This window comes from Haemaphysalis longicornis, unplaced genomic scaffold, assembly GCF_048455015.1.
Source record: "Haemaphysalis longicornis isolate Haplotype H1 unplaced genomic scaffold, Haemaphysalis longicornis Haplotype H1 scaffold_8, whole genome shotgun sequence".
NCBI classification, from domain to species: Eukaryota; Metazoa; Arthropoda; class Arachnida; order Ixodida; family Ixodidae; genus Haemaphysalis; species Haemaphysalis longicornis.
In genome coordinates, this window is record NW_027526445.1 from 77,578,526 (window position 1) to 77,603,820 (window position 25,295).

General features: G+C 47.2%; 1 protein-coding gene across 1 annotated transcript; it reads left to right on the forward strand.

Moving 5' to 3' along the window:
* Positions 1-1,546: 1,546 nt before the first annotated feature.
* LOC144148351 (uncharacterized) lies at positions 1,547-17,619 on the forward strand. Its single transcript, XM_077679899.1, has 5 exons — positions 1,547-1,637; positions 2,594-2,735; positions 12,401-12,800; positions 13,395-13,611; positions 17,411-17,619. Exons 1-5 carry the CDS (start codon positions 1,547-1,549, stop codon positions 17,617-17,619), a joined length of 1,059 nt encoding a protein of 352 aa, XP_077536025.1.
* The last annotated feature ends 7,676 nt before the right edge of the window (positions 17,620-25,295 follow it).

Here is a 25,295-nt window from a genome sequence, read left to right on the forward strand (position 1 = left end):
CTATAGTGGAATGGCGAACGAGTGTTGGTACTTTGGAATAATGGTCGCGTTCTGACAATTATTGATACGACTTGCACAGCTGGTAAATGTTATGTGATGTAAGTCCTGGTGCAGACCCAATTCAATTAATGATTATGCTTATTCCGTTCTTCACCTCGCCCCCTTCAGCAAATATTGGTTACGTCAAGACCTCGTAGTAATACCACAGAAACCATGCGCCACAGCATTATCTAAAAATTCCGTCTCATTAGCCGGAAAAGCAAAAGATAAAACAAGATACAGAAGCTGACACTAAAAGTTACAGGTACCTTTAGCACTCAATCCACTTTACTCGACCGCAAAGCGAACGACTTTCTTGCTAACAAAATGTATTAAAAATTATTTCCATTCCACTTGGTGAAGAAAGGTGACTTGTGAAGCCGCGTCCACCGAGTTCACAAAAGAAAACACGTTGGTTCGTAATTTGTGATTTTACATACTTCCTTGCCAGTTAGCTGAATCAAACTTCGAAGGACCCGAGCTTCAGTCTTCCGGACAAACACTTATCTGTGTGTTTTACTCTCGCGTAGTTGGCATTTTACTGTTTGAAACCAGGCGCAAACGTAACAGGACGCAGAAAGGAGTACACAGGACAAGCGCTGGTCCTTTCTGCGTCCTGTTACGTTTGCGCCTGGTTTCATTCAAGATGCATTTCCAACTCGCCCAGCTTGCAACTCTTTTACTGTTCTTGTAACACATCAACCCAACATGCTCGACCACCGGAAGGACACCCGACGAGTCGCATTAGGCCGCGTGAAGTCCGCGTTTAAACTTCACGCCAGCATAAAGAACACGTCATCAGTATGGTCGTTAAAACTTTAGGTTAGCGTGCACTACCCCCTTCTCCTCCCAACCATGTACGCCGGTAACGGGTATGTGCGCAGGCTTAGAATAAAAAAACGCCGAAAATATTATTACGAAAGAAGGACCTTTAAGCTGAACGCATAGTATTGCCCCTTTTCACCATGTTGGCATTCCATGCGGGCAAGATGATGTTCATCCGGGAAGAATTCGCTGCTACTCGACGAGCTGGAACTAAAGATCCTAAAGACCGCGGCCGGGGTTTTTGATGGTTTTTACGCCTATTTGTCCTTGTGTTGGGGACGAAAATTCTTCAACTCCCGCTCTTCCTCCAAGGTTTGGAGATTTATTCTAACTCACAAGGTATATTCTAGGTGACAAACACGTGACAATTCGTTTCCCATACTTGTCATATAAACCTTATTGGCTGTGTAATACACCAACCCAGGCGGAAGCCGGTCGATTACGGAGGACAGCCGAAAGGAAGCAATTGGCCATGCAACTTCCATGTGTAAATTTTGAACCAGAACAACAAGTATTATCGGTAGCGCCATGGAGCGCAGCTGTGCGTAACGAACCCACCCCACCCCGCTTGCAAAACGGGCACGTAAGCAGGCCACTGGGGATAAGCCCATATGAGGCGTTAAATACACCGGCTAAAACATCGCACGGAAAGCTTTTGATGTTGAAAAAGACTTATGGGCTCATGCCGGCGTTCTACCCGGGCAAGTGGCTCTTCAATTCCCACCTCATCGGCGAGGTGAAATTTGAAGCGGCCATGGCAACGGCGGCCTTCGGTCAGATTTACGCTTCTTGTTCTTCTGCGTGCTCTCAGGATTCATTAGATGACAGCGCTAGCGCCCTTGTCAGCCGATAGCGCAACTTGTTAAAGAAGCATCGGTGGTTGCAAGGGGAGTAGCAGTCGGGGAAGAGTGGTGGATGGTGGCGAGGAGGACGCCAGAAAGGTGACGAGTGAATTGGGTTTACCGGAATGCAAACGGGGGGTTAGGCATATACTGCTTCGCAGTAAAAAGAACTCCTGTCAACAAAGTTTCAGGCTCACGAGTGGGGTGGATGTTTTCGAAAGTCTGGAGCGGTGCGCTGGCCCGGCGTCCTCCCCTTGCGCTATCCTGGCGACTCATGACGCGCTGCTGTTACCTTTCCGCCCACCAGTCCAAGGCGACGGCTAGACTGCGGATGTTCGAGGCCTTGCCAGTATTGAATTCCTGGAGGAAGGTTCGGCTTGGCAGGGCAGTTCCCTGAACGATCTTGCCGAGCTGGTAGCTCCCCAAATATCTCGTTCCTCGCGAAACCCGAGCGACTTGCCGACACTGCTTCCTGCTCTCAGAACAGAGCTGCCCTACTGTCGCTTTAGAGGAGGAGGATTTGGCGCGGTCTAGAGTTCTCCTGGTAATTCTCGTCCAGCTGAGCCTTGCCCGAGCAACGCGTATCTCCTGCTTCCGACCTTGCCAACATCGCGTCCACTTCTCTTCCTTTTAAATGCAGAGCATTTCTTTAACTCCCAATGTCACCCGTCCGTTGGCGATCGGCGTCCGCAGCCAGCCAGCACGTCCGCCCCTCTTCCGCTCCTCCTCGCTCTCAACAACAGTTGCGGGCGCGCATGCGCGTAATCCGGCGCTGAAAGAGGCGTTCCAGCAGCAGGTGCTACCTCCTCTCCCTCTACTGCACGCGCTACGAATACAAAGCGGGTATCGGCGCGGCTCGCTCCATTCTACTCTTGCGCTCCCCAAAGACGACTGGCTGGTCCGGCACGTGTGCGACCGCTGCGGTCTTGAGTGCGTGTGGGCCCACAACGCAGTCAACAGCAAGCAGCTAACCACCATCCACGGGTCCTGCATAGACCTCGTCTTTGCGTCTACGACGTCGACCACCTTGTGCGTCCAACCCCTACTCCCGGACCCCTTGACCGTCCACTTCAGCGACCACAAGGCGGTCGTCCTCCACGTGCACTGAAGCGACGACTATTACTACTACTACTACTACAACGATTCCAAGGCAATCCTCCACCGAGTGCCCACGGAGATGGACCCGACTCAATCCAGAGGCATTCCCCACCGTCAACGCGCGGAAGCAACACGCCTCCCCGACTGCCCTCCCGAGAGGGATAATAAGAAAAAAAAAACAAAGAAAGGAATAATAATAAAGATCCAACCGATTGCCCCGCAGAGAGGGTGGGGTGCAAACGATGGCAATAAATACCACTTTACGTACTTACGTCCCTCGTCTCTCTCTCTCTCTCTCTCTCTCTCTCTCTGTCTCTCTCTCTCTATCGTCTCGCAACCCAACTACGCAACCCCTACAACAAATACAACTACAACCGCCAACTACCACAAACTACGCCACGTGACCACCCCCAATGCTCTGCAGTTACTCCTGTCCCTCGCGCGGGGGCATGCGGAGTACATTTTTTTCCCGACACCAGCACGAGCGCTTCGTCATGTTCAATTCTTTAGAGCTACCGAAAAGCGCGTCCTCACATATGCCCCAATCGGATGAAGTGTTTCTGCGCAAGCCACTTACAGTTAGAAGTTCTTGGCAGTTATCCTAAAGGTTCCAGCCATTGTTCAGGCACTGCATGGTATGTCACTAATATCACAAAGTTGTAAATGAATACACCATGAACCTACCCTCACAAACTATAAATTTTCAAAATTAACAAAACATCGGGCAGTGCATGGCGAGCACTATGTAACACAAGTATAACCTTAACGCAAAACTAACACGCAAATACTTAGCAATATCAAAACCTCGCTCACATGTGAAATAGCGTGTCACAAATACAGTACCTAAACCGTAAAAATTATTATGCGCTACAAAGATCAACACAAAAGTAAAATTTCAGCAATCGTGTTTTCCAAACAGCGAGATCTAACCTTCAACTGTTCTCTGCCGTGTTTTGATTCACACTTTTTTCAAAAGTGCACCATTATTTCACTATACAACCTCATTTGCACTAAACATCTGACCCCTTTACACAAAGCTACCACAGACCAGAATTTTCAATAAGTACTCTCTCAGCCGTGTAATTTACTTGCAATATTCTTTTACCCGGCGAACTCAATCCCGGGTTTTCAATCCCGTTTACTCCCTTTGGACTTCATTTTCAGCTTCTGGTGCCTCTCCAATCGACGGCTTTTACGTCGTGATTCCTTTCTATGCTGGAGCGCATTTTCGTCCTTTCTGCATGCTTACTACGCGAGACGTCGCCCGACGGACTTTGGATGTTACCTAAAAGGTTACCATTGCGACCGAGTGTTGAAGAACTATATTCAGCCCCTGAGCGGAGGGAAGCGTCAGCTACTTTGTGACCTGCATTTTCTTGGTTGTGGACAAGCTAAAACAGGAACAGAAGCCTCGGTCACCTGTCTATCAGATATCCCGGAGGGATCAGCCAACTTCTTCGATGTGCCAATGGGAAGCCTCGTGCCATCCCGTGGCGTATTTAAAAAACCGTCTCCGTGAGTTCGCTAATCTGCACCTTTTTTTTTAACTCTGCGCAACGTTTAGCATGGGCACCATTTCACACCTTGACCAAGCTTCTAAGACACGCGTGCTGCAGCTCAAAATCTTTTTCTTCAATTTTCGCACGTGTTCCTCGCAGGCTGTGAACCGCATGCCTTACCCTTCACGCGTGTCGGCTTCCGTTCTATCCTTCTTATCTTTTGTTTTCTGGGGTACGCCCTAGTTCAGCGATTTTGAAATGTAGTACTGCAAACGAACGCCTCAAATTTTCTTCTCTGCGAGCCGGATCTTGCTACCATTAGCGTCAATATCGAGCTCGGCTTCGTTGGGTCGCGATATCTCGCAAAAACCCTTCGTTGCCTCGCGGAATTCGTTCTATCTCAACCCACTGCCTGGGCTGATCTCAAGCCGAACTGAGCCAGGTCTTCACTAACAGGTAACAATTTCTCCATCTACATGTCGGTTTTAGCACCCCGTACTTCCGTCTCCCCCCATAATGTTTCCTCCTCAACCCTCTGGCAATTATTCAGAGGGTCAAGTCAGGGACGCCATTTTAAAGCAAAGCTTTCTACCTCTACTAGCCGACGGTTTCTTCCAGGCATGCGGGACAAGAAACTCCTAACGAGGCTAAAGAGGGGGAGGGCGGTTTCAACTCACGGAACACGGTGTAGATGGCGCGGTGAACTCGCGCTAATATCCAGCGTTCCCTGCGCACCGGCGTGCATGCCGGCGGGAGCCATTCCGACGGTTTTTCGTCTCCTTAGGCGACGGTTATATTTCGCCTGTTTAGGCGCAGCTTCGCGACCATTACATGCTTCCTTCGCACGGCTTGATTAACGTATTCGACAGCTCCTCCTGGGAACCCCGGACCCGCAGGAATCAAGTGGGCGTACGGGAAAGACAAGCAAACGATTGGTTTGCATGTCGGGTAAGCAAAATGTAGACACCGTGAGGTATTCGGCCGCTAGAGAAACGCTACCAATTCGTTTTCGTTTTAAGAGGTATTGCATACGGCGAAAAGAGCAGCTGGTTTTATTAAGCAGCGATTATGAGAGTTCACTCAGAGTTCTCGCAATTCTCAAACTTGCTTCACTCACTAGTTTAGATCGGTATAAATGAAAATGACTAAGCTCACATACCGAATTGATTCGGTGTCTGCGCGTGTGTCGCGCGTTGGTGTAGCCCCGAGCTAGCGCATCGGTATGGCTATGTTCTGTTGTCTTAACCTTCGAGAGACGCTACTCTACGTTTTATTTCTGCCGAACCACAGCTGGGCTACAGCGACGGCATCCGTCGCTCTGTCCCGGCCGTCGCCGACACCCCTGCATAGTTCTGGCCGCCGCAACCGCGAATTCCTGGTATCGGTTGGCCGAATCCCAGGTTCAGCTTTTTGTAGAGCGTGTGTGAATTTTAGTGATGCCCCATGGGCAATTGTTGTGGGTGTCCTTTAAAGCTCTGCTTTCCAACCACCTTAACAGCGTGGGTTGGCGCCAATTTTTTCGTGATGCAGATTGATTTAGTAGTCAAGGTTGTCGATTTAGCGGAGTAGGACGAGGCGTGTTGGCGACGGACGCAAAACAAATGTATTTATTAGAACATATTGCAACCGAAAATTTTCCAATGACTATCAAATAAAATCTAGCTCAGAGTCCCCTGAAACAAAATGATCGTTCACAAAGGTTCAGGTTCACGTTTAAGTCGATGGCTTCGCAGCTCTGGAGTGGTGGGCTAGCCCGGCGCCCTTGTCGTTGGTGCTGTCCTGGCAAGTGAACACGCGGCGCTGCTAGGTGTGCGCTCACTGGTTTATTAAGAGGGCTGGGTTGCGGGGGCCCAAGGCCTTCCAAGTCTCTAATGCCTGGAGTTAGGGTCGTCTAGGTGGCGGTATTCCCTAGATGTTTTCATCTAGCAATACCTCCCCGAGCACCTCTTTCCTCACAACACGCGAGCGGCTTGCCGAAGCTCCTTCCTGCTCTTAGGAGAGGGCTATATTGCCGTCACTTTAAAGGAGGAGGAAGCGGCTGGTCTGTAGAGCTCCTCGTCATTCTCATCCACCCTTGGCTCGCCTTCACGTATGCTAAATCGGCATTATAGCTAGCACAAGCTGCGGCCCGCTGCCTGGTAATTCTTCTGCCCTTGGCTTTCGACGAAGCACGTTCCGCTGTAGGGCGGACAAATTCGCCAGCTAATATAAAAAGAAGCACAGTGGCGACTTGTGGGTTTTTGAATTGAGCCTTGGCATAAAAAACAGCTAAATGCTACCGATGTAACGTTTGCAAAAGGAACGCCGTTCAAGCCATCCCTTCACAAACCTAAGGAGTTGCCGTTACAGTTCCAATGACATTTAAAGAAACGGTTCCTCCGTTCCTCCAAAAAGGAACAATTCCGAGAAGCGCCGTTCCGTACAACACTGATTTCAAAAAGACACGATCGGCACGTTGCACATCCAGTGAGACCGCAACAGCACCGGCTTTGTGACAACACTATCGCTCCAGGCTTAACCACTCCGTTCAATGCAGATGATATTTCAGGCAATGGACAGCGAAATTTAGCGAAAGGTTACGTACTCAAGGAAAATGCGGATTACTCAAGGCAGGCAGCGACTTCCGTTTCAACTTCTCGTCGTGCTCCCCAATCGGATTTTTGTTATAGTTATGCTTTGTTGCGCTGCTCGGTGGTGCTGCTGTGGTTCCGAAGCTTTTTTGTCGCCTTTGTCAGCCTTGTTGCTGTCCGTAATGGTACTGCTAGGCGTGTGACAATTTCGAGGAAACGCGTGGTGCTCAGTTTAGAAGTTGCAACAGTACGCAAATTTGAAGAGGACCCGAAAAGAAAGTTCGTAGGGGTGGCACGTGAGCTCGCTTTGACAGCGTACATCCGCCGCACTATCATCGGTGAGAAAGGAGAACTTCAAAAAAACTGCAAGTTTTCTGCCCCGGGTGTAAATCAAACGTGAAGTGCAAAGCATAAGCAGATGGAACACGTCTTGCATATATGGTTCAAGGAATCTAGAGCGCAGGAGTGAGCGTCGACCGCTCAATCCTATGCCAATCGTATGCGGAGAAGTTGCCAACATCGCGCCAACATTGAAGACGAGGGTTCTATGCGCAGCGAATTGTAGTATAAAACAGTGTCCAGTGAAGCAAAGAATACCAGCACGTTCTTTTTTTTGCGTTTCAGAATAAGGTACGCCTGGTGTATAAACCAAGAATCTGTGGTATAAATTGACCAGCTACATAAATGTTGCCCAATAAAAGTAAAATACTGAAGCCGTATGCATATTTTCCTCCTTTCTTTATCACCTTTGGATACTACATTTTTCGCATAACAAGTTTTATTTCTACGTCTTTTTTACCATTTAACGTACTGGCATTAAACGAACAGTGCGCCAGTATGAAGGCAGAGAGCCTTGTAACAATGATAAAGGAAATATAAAAAGAAAGTGCCCTAGAACAATTACAGCGGAGCGACGTAAAACTACTTTTAGTATATTGTGCTATATAGTGTATATTGACACCTTTTTAAGCATTCTTGTTTAATGTTACCACATGACACGATGACATAGTTTCCCCCAAGTCTCAGAATTATCGTCTACCTGACGCGCTGCATGCCCTCATGCCCGCAAGGAATTTGAATGCGGGCGTGGGCCTTCTGGCGATCATCACCATCAAATTCAGGTGGCGCTATCTATGAACGAGTGGGATAGCCTCAGCCACCGGAGCACACTTTTCTGGTGGGACTTGCAGAATCGGAATATTGAGACTAGGGCTGTATATTTATTGAGCTGAAAGTTGTTTTAGTGCGTTAATATTTTTAACAAGTTCGGCGCCTACTTCCGAAGAAAAGTTCATGCCACTCCCTTGAAGAGCTATTAGTTCTTGCGTTGATTCATTTAGGTTTGCGAATTCCTATAATGTGAATGCAAAGGCCATGATATAAAAATTGCACGAATTTTACACGCTCCTGAGATATTACATTGACGACCGTGAATTTGTTACTAAACCTCTAATTAAAGGTCATTGGTACTCTGGTAGTGGTAGTCTGAAAAAGCTGCGCTGCCCAGGTCTCCTTTGGTGCTCCCGTGTCAGGCAGATGGCTGCTGGCTATGTCACTGTCCTTGGATTAGCCCCTCTTGGCTCTGTGAGCAGACCAGGAGCGAAATAAGTCTCCTGGCGTTTGGGACCGATGGCCGAGTTCTTCTGTCCCAACGGGCGAAAAGTCTGCTGCTGATCCGATCAGATGCAGCTGGTAGTCTAATGGTAGCCCGGGTAGGTACGGGCACTTCAGTTTTTTTCGGCACGCTTACTGCCGTTGGGTGTGCTCCCTAGTAACCACACAATTTGGCGCGCATGGGGGGTCAGAAGCTAGTTGCTCAGCATGTCTGGCACTTTGCAGTGTCTGGGGGTAGGGAACACGTCGGCCCAGTGTCCCTCTTGGAGGCAAATTCGGCAGACACATCTTATTGAGCGGAAGGGAGTGCACCCATTTTCTCTGTTCACGTAGTACACGAAAAAATGAGTCGTTTATCCGGCGAAAGTGATCAGTGCAGTGTACGTCTGTCCCGAAATCGGGCCATTGAGACTTTAATGCCCTGGAGTTTCAAAGTTGTCCAAGATGTCGTCTGGTGTTGTTCCCGAGGAAATTGCAGGCATTATTCCTTTGACTGATTAGTCTGGGTCTGCCGTGTATGCCGCGACGGCATAGTCGGATGCTCCGAGACGCAACGTTTGGAGTTTGGTCAGTGTGTTCGTTTTTCGTAAGGTTCCAGTGCGGAGCGCTGTAAATTTTAAAGTCTTGCTTCGCGTCGAGGCGCAGTGTATTGCGTGGTACGATGGTTTGGCCAAAGAAATTCGATCGGTATACATTCGCTCAGCTGCCAAGGGTTGCTTCCACTTGTAGGGTTGTCCAATGATTAAGGTCTAAAGACTATCGAGGTCTGTCGGGTGATCATCTTGAAGTCATATCTGGGAAAAGACACCAGCTTCGGTAGATTCCTGTGGTTCTTTGAAGGCCCATTGGTCTGAGCCGGTGCCGCTCAAATGCTAGCCGTTGGCGTTCGTTGGCTAGTTTTCGTCGGCTGCTGCGGCTGTGTATATACAACCCTGAGACTTCTTCCGCTTCTGCATGTTTCTCTGGTGGTGCGAAGTCGTTTTACTGGTTGTCTTCGGCTCCTAATTTCATATCGTGTGAAAGCTCCATAGCGATAGGCATCGCAGCGAGGTGTAGGGAAGCGGGTTGGAGATTAAGCGTGTGCATTCCACCCTTGTTGTGTCTTGTAGTGGCATGAGAGCATCTTGAGCGATGTGCACTCACCTACAGAGGTAGGTCAACGTCCGGGGGCCCGTGCACGAGGCAAAGGTGGAGCACAAGCCAGGGAAGGCTGGCGCTCATTGCACTTGGCACTCGCCGCACGAGGCGGCTGTTCTTTTCCAGGTTAGTTTTAGCGAGCCCGCTCGTCGTGGTCGGTGTTTATTGAAGTGAGTGCGGTGTGAAATGTTACTCATCGGCGAAACGTTGAATATGTCCTGTGTGTACTTATCCTAAGCTTTGCAGAGGTGGCGCTCTCGGGGAGATCTGTGCGTTCCAGCTGCAGTTGCTGACGGAAAACGTCTGAGCACATGCATCAAGCGACTGATGCAATCAGCCCCCTGGTGGACATTAAAAATTGGTTTACCGCCTAGTATGCTGGTGGATGGCACATATCTTTCGTGTCCACCTGCCCACGCCCCTCCCCACTTTGGTGAAGAACATCAGCAAACAGGAGGAAACAATGCTGAAAAGTTCAACCCCTTAAAATAGTTTTGAAGTTCCGGATCGGCTTGCGGGCGCAGGATATTTTTGTTTTAGAGAGAGTGAGAGAAATTTTATTATCTGAGAAGCCCAAGAAACATGTCCGTGAACACATTGACATTTTCAAAACAAATAGTGTTGTTTGCGAGATAGTTGTTCAGAGTGTAAGAAGCGGCGCGCCAGCTCACCATTTCGTTTGGTTTCTCGCTTTTTTCTACAGAAGTTAAGCAATGACAGTAGGGTTTTCTCATTTTGTGTCCCTTGTCAATAAAGATGGGCGTTTATCCAGCCATTCAGTTTATCGTCTTTTTTGTGTTTGTTCGTTTAATTAGTGTGAGGGGCGGCCTATGCTTTGGACTGAGCAGCACTTCCGCTTACAAGTAGGGAGTTCTTTTAACTTGCAGGAAAAGTTTTCACCTCTTTTAAATAAAACGTATAGTCTATACCACAAGGGCGTTCACAAGTGTGGAGGCTACATTGTTGTCAATAAAGTACCCACAGAGGGCGCCTAACTCACTTTCAAGGTTGTTTTGAAAGGTAATTCAGTCTCCCCTTTCGGGAGGTGGAACCGCAAAGCCCTGGAGCCTATTCTTGCTTTCCTGATGATGATTAGGATGATGATAGATCCCCTCCTATGTTATCGGGACATTGGTTGTAACCAAACGAATTTGCGGTGTTTTTCCACTTATTTTCTCTACCCTTAAAGGAGTACTGACACAAAAATTTGACGCCTAAAAAAATGACATAATTGGCTTCAGTAGTTTGTACAGATGCCTCACAGAAATGTTTGGAGCGATCTGATGCCAGAATCACATGTAAAATTCATTTTGATTGTCCCGGCCGCGAGCTTTCGCAAATCGGCAGCACTAGCGAAATCACTTTCGGCGTGACGAAACATCGGCCTGCGTGTCTGGCCGGTTCAGGGTGACGTCATGTAGTCGTGTAGGACACGATATCCTGCGCTGCTGTTGTCGGTGGTATTCCTTTGGGCAGGAGACGTGGGCGTATCTGTGTGAGCAATACTTGTAAACTTTGCGTGTTCGACGTGTTTGCTCTTCAGTTCATGGCCGGCGCATTGTGTTCTCTTGTACTGGTAACAAAAACTGCGCGTTGCCGGCACCGCGTCGACGTGCATCGCGGCGACGCGGCGGTGCGCGTCGCCGAGCTCACCCATGTTGTGCTATGGCAAGCTCGCGGAATGCGAAGTACTGCTCGTGGAAGCCTCCCCGCGCAAATGGATGACGACGCCAAGATGCATTATTTTCCACGCGGCGACATGCAGGGCTAAACGTCGACTCAGTTCGTGCGCGGCGGCGGCCGCAAGAACAGTATCGTCACTTTAGGTGTTGGGAACTTCAGGCTTAGTACCGTGGCGACTATTTTATCGCTGGTATCTGTACAACTGCGAATGACCATCCCTTACACCACTTTTCACCACATTATCATCCCCTTTTTCGCATATGGAGCTTGATTTGGCGATAAATAATTTCCGTTTCAGAGATCCGTGACCAAGATATCTGGCGCGGCCTGTTGTGATTCTAGCGCGCAGGTGGCTCCATCTTTTGGCCGCTCGCCGCACCGCGGTGCCGGCAGTGCTGGGTCGGAGCGCCGAACCTCCACAGCCGGTCAGCGTAGGCTTACCATCGCGGCAAATATCTCAACGCCACTTTTAAATTCAGCGTTGATAACAACCCCTAGCACAATTTTTGAACACACTAAAATCTACTATCTGGCATGTGGAACTTTTTCGCGATCAGATTTATTAGAAGAAGACAAGCTGTTGCTATTAAGGCCTGCGCCGGTTCCAGCAGCAGTGATATTACACAGTTTTAGTTGAGCGTACGCAGAGAGTTGCGCGCGCACGTAGCGGAAGCGCCGCGCGTGCAGCGAAATTCGCGCGAAGACCAGTTTTAGTTGAGCGCACGCCGAAGTCGATGCATGGATAAACAAGTAGCGTGAAAAAGTGCGCTTTGTGCATATCGCAGCGCCACTAAACGGCATATTGGCGAACAATAAATGTCGTTGCCGGCCAGCGCCGGTCCTATCCCTAGCCAGCAGAAGCCGTAAGCCAGTTTGGGGCGAGTCACTTTCGTTTCGCGGGCTTTTCCGCGAATCGTCACTTTCGCGGGCTTTCCCTGTTAGCGCATTCGCTTTCTGGTCTCCTTGAACGCGATGCCTTCCAGCATTCTTTGCGACCGTTTCACGGCGTGGAGCCTGACTTGGTCCGAAAAAGAAGATTATATGCTGACCAGCGTAGAGAAGCGACTGCTGAAAGGGGACCTCACGCTCGAAGATATCGATTACGAACGGAGCCGCAGTCGCGAGTTCGAACTGCTGAGGTACTTTCGACGTCTCGACTGCTAGACATCAACCGGATCGAGCGCAGTCTTTTTGAACAGCAGTTCAGGTTTCAAAAGGACGACATAGATGGGCTTGTTGAAGCACTTCTGATACCCGAAGTGGTGATGAGCGCACACAAAGTGACCGCGCCGGGCCGCGACGCTCGGTGCTTAGCACTTCGCCGCCTCGCCTACCCCAATAAGTGGTGTCATTTGCAGGGCATTTTCGGGTTGCACTACTCCGTCATCTCTAGCGTGACATCAAAACTGCTGAAGCCCATAGTTGGCACATTCGGCCACCTCCTCAATGACTGCAACCACCACACCTGGCTGTCGCCAGGCGCTCTCGCAAACGTAAGTACGCTTTGCTATTTTACTTGCAAACTCTTGCTTTCATAACGCTGCAATTTCACTTTATATGCCCCTCTTTCTCTCGCGCTCACACATACAAGGGCTGTGCTATCATGGCCTTGCAGCACCTAGTGAATAAGCGACTGTCCATTTAAAGGAGGAGGAGGAGTAAACGTTTAATCGAGGAGTTGTTCGGTTAATTGCCAGGTGGGGAACCTCTTAGTCCAGGACGCCCAGGGTCTTGTCGGCCCGTCTCGCCCGTTCTACCATAAGTTGTTGGTGATCCGAATAGGAGCTGGTGAACCGACCCTCCCACTGCTCAAATAGCAATTTAAACAAATGTATTTTCAGCGTATACAAACAAGGCCGCCTAAAACCCGAAGTGTGCAAACATCTTCATTAGGTGTAAACCACGAAATGGGTAAAAAAAAGGCATCAAACCCAGCAAGTGCATTATTTTTTTTAATTTACAATGCGCAAGAACCAAACCGTAGGACCATACACTAATACAGTTATACAGACAACTTGTTAACCTGATTCGAGTGCATCAGCTATGAAAAAGCAAAGGGCCAAAGCATATTTTGTTTTCTGCTGCAGGCTGTGCAACGCAAAGGTGCGCCCCTAACCAACTGTTGGGCCTTCAACGATGGGACCGACCGCCCCATCTGTCGGCCAAAGAGGAACCAGAAGGCGTACTTTTTAGGCCACAAACAGGTACATTGCCTGAAGTACCAGTCGCTGATGTGCCCAAATGGCATTATATGCCAGTTGGATGGTCCGTACCCGGGAAGGCGGCACGATGCAGACAAGTTGGGTGGCCTATGTTGCATTCTCATATAAATTAGCACAGCCGTTCGATTGCACGCATGAGGTGCGGCTTGCGACGTTGCCCAAAACCAGCGTCACAAAAATAGTTTTTCGTCAAACTGCCACGGAGCCACTGCTACGGGACAAGCGCGCAATAAAGGAGCCGCGCGATTACATTTTGTTGTCGCGCGCGCCTTAGTGTATTGGATTTACAAAAAAGAATCATATTACCTCAATGCTATCTGCAAGGACATCAACATACGGAGGAGGTCGGTATTGGGCTGCTAATGGACCCCCATGAGCCCGAACAGCCCACTTTTGCCGCTGGTTTTGAGCTACACGACCACCGTTCAAGATCACTAGCAAGTTCTTTATGGCCAGCTTGATTACCTACTTCGCTAATGGGCTTTTGTTCTGGTGAAAGAAAAACCCGTAAAATAGCATTCCTACAAACCCGTGCAAAGCGACCTATAGGTTACAACAAATAATTTTCTGATGAAGTTTTTAGTTCCAGCTTTGCAGAAAAATGAGGTCGAAGTCTACAACGGATGGCACATTCATCCGCATTATAGACATGTTTGCATAGCTATACAAACACGATGCTGTGAAGAAAAAAAATTCAGAAGAAAAAATTGAGTAATCACCACGTTAACACAAAAAAAGAAAGAGATCATGGAAGGTTGAGTCAAGTTCACTTCTTTATTTACAATATGTGCAGCCATGGAAAGCACCTCGTTGCCTCAAAATCACATCACCTTCCGTGTTAGAGGCTTGTAGGCAAGTTTCATCCGCTCTTCAGTTGCATTTAGATCTCCGGCTCAGTTTGCCGGCAGTGGCTGCAACAATTTTTTCAGAAACACTCTACAGAGTTCCTCGGTGTAGCCTTGATCATCCCGGTCACATGTCGGTTTCTGCCATTTTGCAAGATGGGATAGACGTGTTGATACCAAGCGTTGGCAAAGCTTGCCAATTCGCCTGACATCTGGACACATCATAACTTTTCCAACAAAGTTGCAGGTGAGCTTGCAGAGACCAGTTACCTGCATTATCAGGTATCTCAGCGTTCTGTTGTCAAGGCTTTTGACTAACCTCTATACCGCTTCAGTCGGTTTCGTAAGCTGCATTAAGGCTTTTGAACTGAGTAGGGAAAACCGTTGGACCAGCTGTTGGAAGCAAAATATTGAGCTTTGTGGACTTCTAATAGTCACCATCGAAGAAATGAACGGTCATTTGGCCCCCACATGCTTGCTTTTCCAGTTATCCCTTCTCGACAAATGTTCTTTAGCATTGCTTTATGGCGCTGGTCGTCGCTCGGAAACTCGTGGTAGCGTATTGGTGGGCTTTTCCTTCCTTTTGTAGCACGCAACAGTTGCGCGGCGTAGTGCTGTGCACTACACAAGAAGGGCCTCGACACGTTTATACCATTTATATTGCCATGTGCGCGGTCGCACGGTCTGTAAGCGAGGTGCAGAGTTTCTCCGACAAAAACAAAAAAACTTGTCCCGCACTGATTCGCGGCACCTTTTCAAAGGGATATCCGGTGTACTTGTCCCATATCAGTGCCCCCCCGATAGAGCGGTGGCAACTGTCAACTTTCGCTTCACGGCTCCACCTTTTGTTTGCCCCGCGATGTAGCAGGCTGCACCTCATGCGGAGCAGCTGTGACATTAATATTCAAGGCGTCTTACTTGTGGCGTCTTAACAGTTTAATCTGCAAACTGGCCACACGGTTCCTGTAACCATTTTCCTTTAATTAATTAATCCCTAATTCAAAGCCTATTTAATTTGAGAAATTTTCAACTTCCTTTCAGTTAAAATTAACAACACTTTATAGTATTGTTAAAACATTTTTTGGGGAACTCATTGAAAGAACTTGCCTTCAAACCTTGAGTGCTTTTAATTCTTTGCTGCAACATGGTATTTGGATCTTCTTCCTCGCTTTTGTTTTTTGTTTGTCTTGGCACGTAATAATTCAATCAGCTTTTTCGTGCTACACCATGTATGCGTCTTTGCTTTCGTTTCTTCGTCTTATAGAGCAAGCTATGTCAGCAAGCAGGCTGGCAGAGTGTCGGAACGGAACCAAAACCAGAAACGAAAAGCAAAAACAAAAAACGGTATTTTTGGCTGGAACAAAAATGAAAACGGCCCATAATTTATTATTTTGTTAAGGAGTGAAACCGAAAAGAAAATTCAGGTTTTTCAGCATTTCTTTCAAATGCCATGAAGAGAAGTGGGAGATTGGCACCCCATCTCTGCCTCAAAATTGCCTTTCATCTTGCTGGTGCGCTCTCTTCTTGCGATTGCTTGCTGCCTGCTTCTATATTCTCTCCGTCTGTTTTGATGGTTAGTGCTTGGCTCTTGGCGTGAGCACCACACCTAGGTGGCTGCAAAGCAGACTCTGTAGCAGTGTTTATTTATTATTCTATTGATTTTGTAGCAAGGATATTGGGTACATATACCACCATCAGGACACTGGGGTACCTTTCACAGGAAGGTGTAAGCCATGTGGATACGTGCTATCTTATGTTCTGCAAGGCTGTCCAACTTAGCCGTATGCGTACGCATTCACGCTTATGTCCTCTAGAGAAGAAGCACCACAGGAGGCTTTTGACAAGCGAGAACGGCCATGATCTGTACACTCAAACCCTCTTGGCTCTCATCTGAAAATAAACCGTATTAGCAATCCACCAAAGCTTCCACTATCTACCTTGCACGTTATTTATTAACATACCTTCATTATCCGAAAATCATTCCGTGGGCTGAATAAACACATGTCACAAGCGTGGCATAACAATTGCAAAAAAGAGAAAAATAGTGTTTGGCATGATTGCACCAGCATGCACATATTGCAGCTAAAACAACAGATTACAGCGGCACACCCAATGAAATCGGTTCAAATCATGTTTATGTCTGAATGCAGTGGAAACTGTATTTCAGAACTGGCATAACAGCACTGTCGGGCATAGCGTTTCACTCTTTATTAGTTTTAAGAAAAAATTACGCTTCGAAGCCCAAATATTCACTAAAGTTCCTGCTGCTGTCTGTGTCTGTGTGTATACTTAGGAAGCGCGGTGAAGCTACAGATACCGAACTGCTGCTACATCTTCACGTTCAATCTGTTTTAAAAATGAACCCGTAGAGAAGGTGCGCTGGATTTTTATATTGTTCCATTAGACAGACTGTTTTAAACTTGCATCACTATTGGCATATTTATGCGAATTAGTAAAAAAATGCAGAACACTATTTTAAATTGCCTCCAAGTTATTCATTAGCCTTTTAGCGTTTCAGCCCAAGAAAAATATTCAGGTATGCTGGTTCTTCAGAGGGTTGGAGGGTTCGCACCTACCAAGTGTACACTTATCCCAATAGAGCGCCCCTAAACAATTCGCTCCCAGAGATCCATTTAGCTACGATTCGCAGTTTTGTAAATTTTGTGACGCAAGCATATTGGCCCCTAGTGTTCCTTATTCTTGTCTGATACCCCAGGCGTGCATGAGCCACAAAAAATTGAACTATAACTGTTTTTCCTATGCTGGCAATGGTTGGAAATAGCATAGTCTAAAATGATTTTGGTCACAGTATGCTTTTAGTATAATTTTCACCTGACTAAATTGCGACTTGGAAGATACCATCAGCTCAGTGGTTTGGCCTTGCATGCATGCGCTTTTTCCGTAAACTGTGTAGGGCCATCAGAAAAACAGGTCATAAAACAGGGCAAACGCCATCAAATCACCTTTTTCATTTATTTGCTCATTACTGCATCTATTCTTCCTATAATTTATCCTGGTGGCTGTCTTTTTGCACAGGAATCCTGAAGGACAGTGGCCTGTACTTTAGGCTGGAGCCGCTTGTAAAAAACGATTACTATGTCATCTACAACGATCCGGCGTATACCCTGCAGCCACTCATCATGAAGCCGTATGGAGGGTTCAGCCTGACTGCAGTTCAGGAAGCCTTCAACAAGGGCATGAGCTCTGTCCGGCAAGCTGTTGATTGGGGGTTTGAAAAGTTGTAAACGCGTTTTCCTTTCTTGACTTCAAAAAAACCAAAAACTCCTTCGGCAGCAGGTGGGCGAAGTGTACAAGGCTGCTGTGACCCTAACTAACTGTCACACAAGCATGTACGGAAGTCAAGTGTCAATGTACTTTGACTTAGAGCCACCTCACCTGCAAACCTATCTAACGCTACGTGCCACTTATTTGCGGAATCGCCACCATTTGTTTTCCCCTTAATGCCCGATTGGAAATTTTGTGAAGTTGTACTGTATGGCGGCTGCAAATGTTTTTTGTTCAGTACATCAGGCTGCCTGACACCTGACTATATCATGTTTAGTGGAGGAGTAAACGAACAATTAATTGTAACTTTTTTCTAATGCTGTACTGTGTGGCAGTAGCAGATTTATTTTGTTCCGTACCTGCGGCTGCTTTACACGTGGAACTGTCATGTATAGTGGAGGAGTTTGCAGACAATCAATTGTAACTATTTTTTAGGGCTGCACTGTGTGGCAACAGCATGTATATTTTGTTCCGTACCTCATTGATTGATTATGAGGTTTAATGCACTGACACTACACAGGCGATGAGGTGACCTAGAGTGGAGGGCTCCAGATTAATATTGACCACCTGGGTATCTTTAACAGGCACCGAAACCTCAAAAACATATGCGTTTCGCTTTTCGAATCCATCATTTTGTTCACTATGTCAGACTGCATGACACCTGACTGTGTTGGGCATTGTTGATCGCTTTTTGGAATAGAGGCTGATATATATTCCGTTATTGTTTTAGTCTGAATCTCTGAGCCTTGCCAACCACGTAATGGTAGCAGAGCATATGCTGCTGTTTTGAACACTTGATGCTTGTTTTGAAGTTCATTGTGGTACCTGTGTAGTACGCTGTCATGGTATAAGTTCTTGTTGAAAGCTTGACAATTTTTTTAACTGGCACTAGTATTGCTTGTCCATTCATTTGGTTTCAAAACAAGTGGTTGAAGTGGGATATAGTGTTAGCAGTTCCTGCCCTGGACTGCACTTTGAGGAGGTGGTGCAATTTTGTAATGCCGTAAAAAATATTTCGCAAAGTTGTTTACCACGCCTGCTCCTTCTTGCGTTGTTTGGTTGTAATACATAGCTTTATGCCTTCATTATTTGTCTTGCAGGTAGTACTCAAGTGGGTTTCTTTTTCTCAGCGGAACTATGTATGTATAAGTATGTATATTGTCACGACGCAACAATTGATGAAGGCCAGTAGGAGAGAGAAAAGAGGGTGTATTTCGGGAAACTTGTGCCTGATGCCTGGCAGCAGGTCACACCAAGAACACGCGCTCACGAACGGACACGTTCTCGTCTTTTTCGCGGCTTAGGCAGTGATGATCATGCTTGTGATTTTCATGATGAGGATGAGGATGATGGATACACGCCAGAACGGCGCACACCGGCTCCGGACGATTGGCGTCTGCGCTCTGTTGCAGGTTACACACGTAACAATGTGTAGACAAATATTCATTTTTATACAGTTGAACCCCTTTATAAGAGACACATACCGGGGAGCAGTTTCTGTCTCTTATACGAGATGTATCTTATAAGCAGGGAGCCATGTTTTCACTTACTAATCAGGCCCTAGTTCAACATGGGCACCGTATGACTAAAATAAGTTCAAAAGAACGCTGCAGCATGTTGCAAAAGATTCATTCTAATTTATGCTTGGCCCCCACAATTTATAAAACAGTTCTGAATCTTTGTTTGCTCCATGACTGTATTTACACTGTTTTCTATAATCGATTCTACAAGATTTTTTTTATTTCACATAGTCCTGTGTTTTTTTTTCACAGCACCTGTTTTCTGTGCGATTTTGTGTTGTAATATTATTCGTTCACACACCTCATTTCTCATACTCTCCTTTTGGCTGCTTCATAATTTTTACTTTTTTTCTCCATTGGTGATAGCGATTGCCCTGTCACAGACAGGCGTACCGTGATATACATCCTGTGAAATATTTGCTGACGTTGCAATGCTGCTGACACAGTGTGTCGGGAGCTGAGGAGCTCTATCAGGCCATCTGTGCCTTTAGTCCCAGTCTCCTCTTGCATAGCTGATAATCAAAGGTTTATCATGTTATTGACAAATTTGCTTCGCTCAGATAGCACAGTGTATGTATATGCAGTGGTGGAAGTTGCACTTGTGTATAAAGTAGTTATCCACAGAAGCAAGGGTATCTAATGTATTTCACCTATTCAATTCACACTAGCATGTTTTGAGAAATAGAAACGTCAACTTCCATTTTTATTGCTTCAGGTTTATGTACATGGGAGTTGAAATAAAAATGAGGTGGAACTTCAAATGCATCAATGCTGCAGAAGTGAAAAAACAAATTCTGTGACAATTTCTCGTCACATTAGAAAAGTTTTGAGCTCAACTACTTATTTTGAATCAGCTTCTCTATAATTGCTAGGAAGGCTTTTCTTTCTTCAGCCCTTTCTGACCGTTCAATTTCTCGTTCTTCAGCACGCAGCCGGCGTTCCTCTGTACGCTCTATAGCACGCTCTTCTGCCATGTGCTGTCTCATCTCCATCTGTTTTCGCATTTCTTGTGCCACACGCCGTTCGCGTTCAGCCTCATCTTTCTTCATTTGGAGCCGCGTTTCTTCTAAAGCGATGCGCTTTGATTATATTGCGGCTTCCTTCTCCTTCATTACAATTTCGTGCCGCATCCTCTTATAAAAAAACTCGTAGCGAGCCTCTTGATCGTTTCTCCCTCTTCCTGAAAGGAAATGCGTTACAAAATTACATAAAACGAGGCACAAAACGAAAAGTTTGCGCAAGCGAGATGCTGCAGTTAACAAGAGCAACAAAGAACATTGATATAGAAATCTGAACCTGAAAGCAAATGGCTACTATGAGAACAAACCAAACAAATGACGAGACTGGAACCTGAGTGTAAAATCAGATACATTACCATTGTTGCAACAAAAGGTCTAATAGGAGCCCTTACCACGAACCACCTCGTCTCGTGTAGGTGTCGGGCCCAAGCTAGCAGCAGGGTCGGGAAGCCGGCTTGTGCTTGGTGTGCCTGCTTGGTGTGCCTGCTCCGTTGTCATAGGCACCTGGTTCAATGACAGTGCCTGGCTTGCTGGGTCTGCCTGGCTGGGGCTGTTCCAGGGGGTCAGGTCCTGTTGGTCGTCTAGGTGTTTATCCAAGTGCTGAACCGTGAAGTCGTCTTCAGCATGCTTGCTGCTGGCGTCGTCGTAGTTCAGAATTCGGTTGAGCACCTCCGTCGCTGTCTCAGTGCCATCGATTCCTGCAAAACAAATCGTACAATGTAAGCACCTGCTGCATCGAATTTTACCAAATGCAACTATAGGTGGCTCACAAACATGAATAGTATTCATCTCTCTCTCTCTCACTCTCTCTCACAAGTGCACACACACACAAGCATAGAAATCTCACAAAATGAGTCAATGAACAAGGACGCAAGTGAGTTCCTTTGTGAGGAGAGAGAACATTTATGGAATGCATTTATGGTGTTCTTGTAGGAGTGGGATCACTTTAAGTAAGGCTCTTGAAGTATCTGCTCTTTTCTTTAAGTTATAAGCAAACAGACACAAACAGACAGAGTTCTGTCAAAGATGTTCGCATTCATCACTTAAACTAAGCTGCATTAATGAACCGCCAAAAATATATACCCTGGGCACCAGCAAAAAAAAAAGGATGTCATGATGTCACATTTCACTTTTGAGAAGCTCATCGTATTAAAGCCAGATACTCAGTTTCATTTTTGGTGAGGACGATAAACCGCATGCTGGTGCAAAGGTCACCCAGCTGTTGTAGGTTGCAAGTCCCTACAAATTCACGGGTGAACACAAACTTCCACTTTATCATGTTTTGCATGGATGCAATATTCATGACCATTTGTAATCCTTCCATTTCCTGACAAGGTGTTTCCTAGGCACACTAGCGGCTGGAATGTACACGTAGGGGCAGCAGCTAGTCTTGTGCCACTGTGAATTGGAATACGTACGTGTAGGTTTGAAATTTTACTTCCAAGGAGTGTTCCACTTAAGGGGGGACGGGGGTCTTAAAACTAACTTTTTTTATTTATGGGTGCAAACTGGTGACAATTTGCACACAACTGTATTTTTGTCTGTATATTTCACATATGCAAATATATTTGAGCTGCTGCTGCTACTTTGAAAGTTATCATGAAAATTCTAAACCGTAATTAGGTAATTTCTTACGCAGCTTTAATAAACTTTCGCATTTTATTTTGTAGCTTTTTATTATATCAATGTATAGCCAGAGAGTTCCCATACCCGATGACATTCTTCTATTTTCTCTAAAGTCATGGCACCCCAAAAAATATGTCAAGTATACAAGATGGCAGTATTCAATATTTTGGCTCATCATAATAACTGCAAGTCATTAACTATGCATGGCCTAAAAAGAAAAACCAAGAACGTCATCGGGTGCCTCAGATTGTACTGAAAAAAACGGTACCACGATTAACATTATGAAGCAAAAAGAAGTTTCCAAAAAGCTGCGTATGGCTGACGTAAAGGACCAAAATAATGAAACTGAGAAAACTGAATTTGAAGTTTGGCCATGTGTTATGAAATGAAAGCTCAGTAGTGTACCTGCAGCATTTCCGTATAACAAAGATATGTTCTTCCCATTTCCAAATTTGTCTTGAATTCGAAAAATGTCAACTACAAACTGGAGATACCAGAGGCCAAGTAACGTACACCATCAGGAATTTATCGACTTCAAATCGGTTGGCGTCTTGCTGGCGTTGTGAAATCTGGTGTCCTCTCGCTGGTGTTGTGAAAACTGCAACAATCCTTCGTAAACTGGCATCATTCATTACATTGCACTTTTTTACCCAGAATACTGGGTACGGCGGAGGAGCTAGGGATGAAACTTGCTTCAGCTGCCCTCTTTTTTAAATGCATAGCATTTCTTTAACTTACGATGTCACCCGTTCTAGGCGTCCGTAGTAGTCCGCATCGCTCGCCTCGACATGCCCGGATCAGACGTTTCGTATTCGGCGCGATCAACATTCGTTAGAGCGCCCAGGCCCGTTTCAAGGACACTCTCTCCCCTCTCTCGGACTCAACGTGCGCCGAGGCTGCCAATTTTACTGCTGACGAGCGCTCTCTCGTCAGCAGTTGCCACATGTGCAACAACATTAACGTAACGCGAACTACTTTACGTCGTGCAGCCCCGAAAATGCTCTGAATTTGATCGTGCCCCTCGCGAGAGGGATGTTTCACTGCGTCGCCAAGCGAACAGTTTGCCAGGCTTTAGTTTCAGTTCCGTATCACCCCGCCGAGGCCGGGGAGAGAAGGCGGCCGGCCGCTACTCTCGCCACCGCGGCGCTGCGGTTGCGAGTTGCGCTAGGAAAGCGAGCGTCGTCTGCTAGCGGGGGAGCATAACGCGTTCCGCTCGCATCTCCGGTCTTCGCCACTTCTGGCTGCGCACTGTAAAAGAAATTTTTTTTCTGTTCCGTATCTCCCTGCTGCGGCCATGGAGAGAAGGCCGCCGGTGGCAACTCTCGCCACCGCGGCGCTGCGGTTGCGACTTGCGCTAGGAGAGCGAGCGTCGTCTGCTAGCCGGGGGCGTTCCACTCGGCATCTCCGTTCCTCGCCGATTCTTGCAGCGTAGTGCAAAAGAAATAACTGTTCTCGGACGTTGCTCATCATTTTGTTGCGGCCGCTGCAGTTCGAGATCTATTTGAAACGAACGGTATTATACAAGGAGTCGTGTACGTACAGCCAGGAATTTGAAGCGGTGGCTAAATATCACGAACGACTGCGTTTTAAATGAACGTTCGCGTAGCAGTGGCTTTCAAGCGTGCACACAAATTATCTTGTCATGCCAATTGCGCAAATTGTTTTGTTCTTTGGTGAGGGTATTTTAGTCGTGGTTTTTGCGGCAGGAAGTTTGAGAGGATACAGGGGTCAAATGCAGGGCAGAGAGCATGCAGGGGTCAAACGACTTGATGTTTTTTGGGGGGAAAAGCCGAAGGGCAAGCTTTGTTGGCCTATGGCAGTATGGCAGGAAACGTCCGGGCGATCCTGTGACAAAACACTGAGCTTTGAGTTCGCAACACTGAAGTTTTAAGTGTGTGGGTGGGGGGGATTCACAAGTTGTAGAAGGCTTGCTGTACCACTCCAATGTGTGACGGTCTTTCCCTGGTAATCCACATGCCATCAAACATGACATCAATGTTGTTTGGCGGCTGAGCAAGGTCCCTGTACAAGCCCTTGTCGACACACGCACTAGCTATCTGCTTCACAGGCTGCTGCAGAGTCCTCGCAAACCTGGACCACCTTTTTCGAGTTAACTTAGAACGTCTTCAGGTGTAGGCTAGCCTCTGTGGGACAAGTTCATCCCAGCAGAAAAATACGACAGAGCAGACACCCCTTTTTGGATGCTTCGAATACTTTTCAAGGCCGTTATGTTTACCCCGAAAGGAGTGATGTTGCATGATTCTTCGGTCTTTGGTGACGAAAAACACTCCACACGATGTTCGTAAACTGAGCACGTCACCTGGATCCTCACGGCGAGTGTGTACTGCCTGTCAGCCGTCTCAAAACCGGCGCCGCCAGCCCGCACTCGGCGTGCGCAAAAAGGTCTTTCAGCATTGCCATGTTCATTAAGACAAAATCTGTGCCGGAATTCTACCTCCGATTGCGGCAGATCCAGTTCAAGGAGGTCGAATTTCCGCTGCGTTCGTGATTTGGTCTCCATACCGCGCTTGACTTCGTCTGCGTGTTCAGTACGCGCGGCGATCTCCTCCGCAGTGTAATACCTTGTGTCAACTCGAGAAGACGTGGTTCGACCAGGTCTGGATTCCCGAGTGCTACACAAATTGCGCCAAACAAATGTGTGCTAACCTTACATACGTAAGGTTAGCAAACATTTCTTTGGCGCAATTTTTACATGAGTTAGCTTTCCTGCACAACAGCGGTATTGTGCAGGAAAGCCAGGAAAGCTCGATTAGCCGATGCTTTTTGCAAACCAATCGAAGTTTGGATTATTAGCGTAACTCTAACTTTTACACTGCTATTAGGCAAAAGCACGAAAGTAGCTCGGTGACAGTGGTGTCTCAGCATATCGCAAATGGGTACGCACCAGCGCGGCGGGTGTCCGCATTGCGAGCCGATCTGCGCGGCGAAGATATCCCTCCACTGCGCCGCCGAGATGGCACGGAGGCCTTCATAGATGCAGTCAGCTGCTCCCTTGTGCGTACTGCCCGTACTCCTGGTGCAGTGCTCGTTCTACGAGGGGCACGAATTCGCACTCCGTGCTCCCGCGCCATGTCGAGCAGCTCCTGCAGGAGGCTTTCCCATTTCTCAGAGTTTTCTTCGGTGCCCGACTTACGAAAAGATGTGATGTATTGGTACACCGGTAGTTTTAGGCACCTTTTCTTAGCGTAAGCTACAGTTATACAGTCACAACACTCACCTGCGTAGGTTGGTCCGGTCGGCCGATGCGTACTGCTCGAGTAGCAGCACCGCGCGGTCACGCACAGCACGAGCCGTGAACGGCGGCTGAAGCAGCTCTTGCATCTTGGACGCCATTTCCGTCCACTCCATGGGGTCTTTGAAAGGATTTAAATTTCGAACGTAAGCTAACACTTCCAAATCGATGTGTATAATAAACCGAATCGGAGCTGTCCCGTTTGAGCCATTCCGTGT

Bases quoted from the DNA above. Each gene is read 5' to 3' on its own strand.
- LOC144148351 (XM_077679899.1), top strand. From the start codon at position 1,547: ATGCCGGCGTTCTACCCGGGCAAGTGGCTCTTCAATTCCCACCTCATC. The intron at 1,638-2,593 runs GTCAGATTTACG...CGCTCCCCAAAG, and splicing joins CATGGCAACGGCGGCCTTCG to ACGACTGGCTGGTCCGGCAC. The intron at 12,801-13,394 runs GTAAGTACGCTT...TTTCTGCTGCAG, and splicing joins CGCCAGGCGCTCTCGCAAAC to GCTGTGCAACGCAAAGGTGC.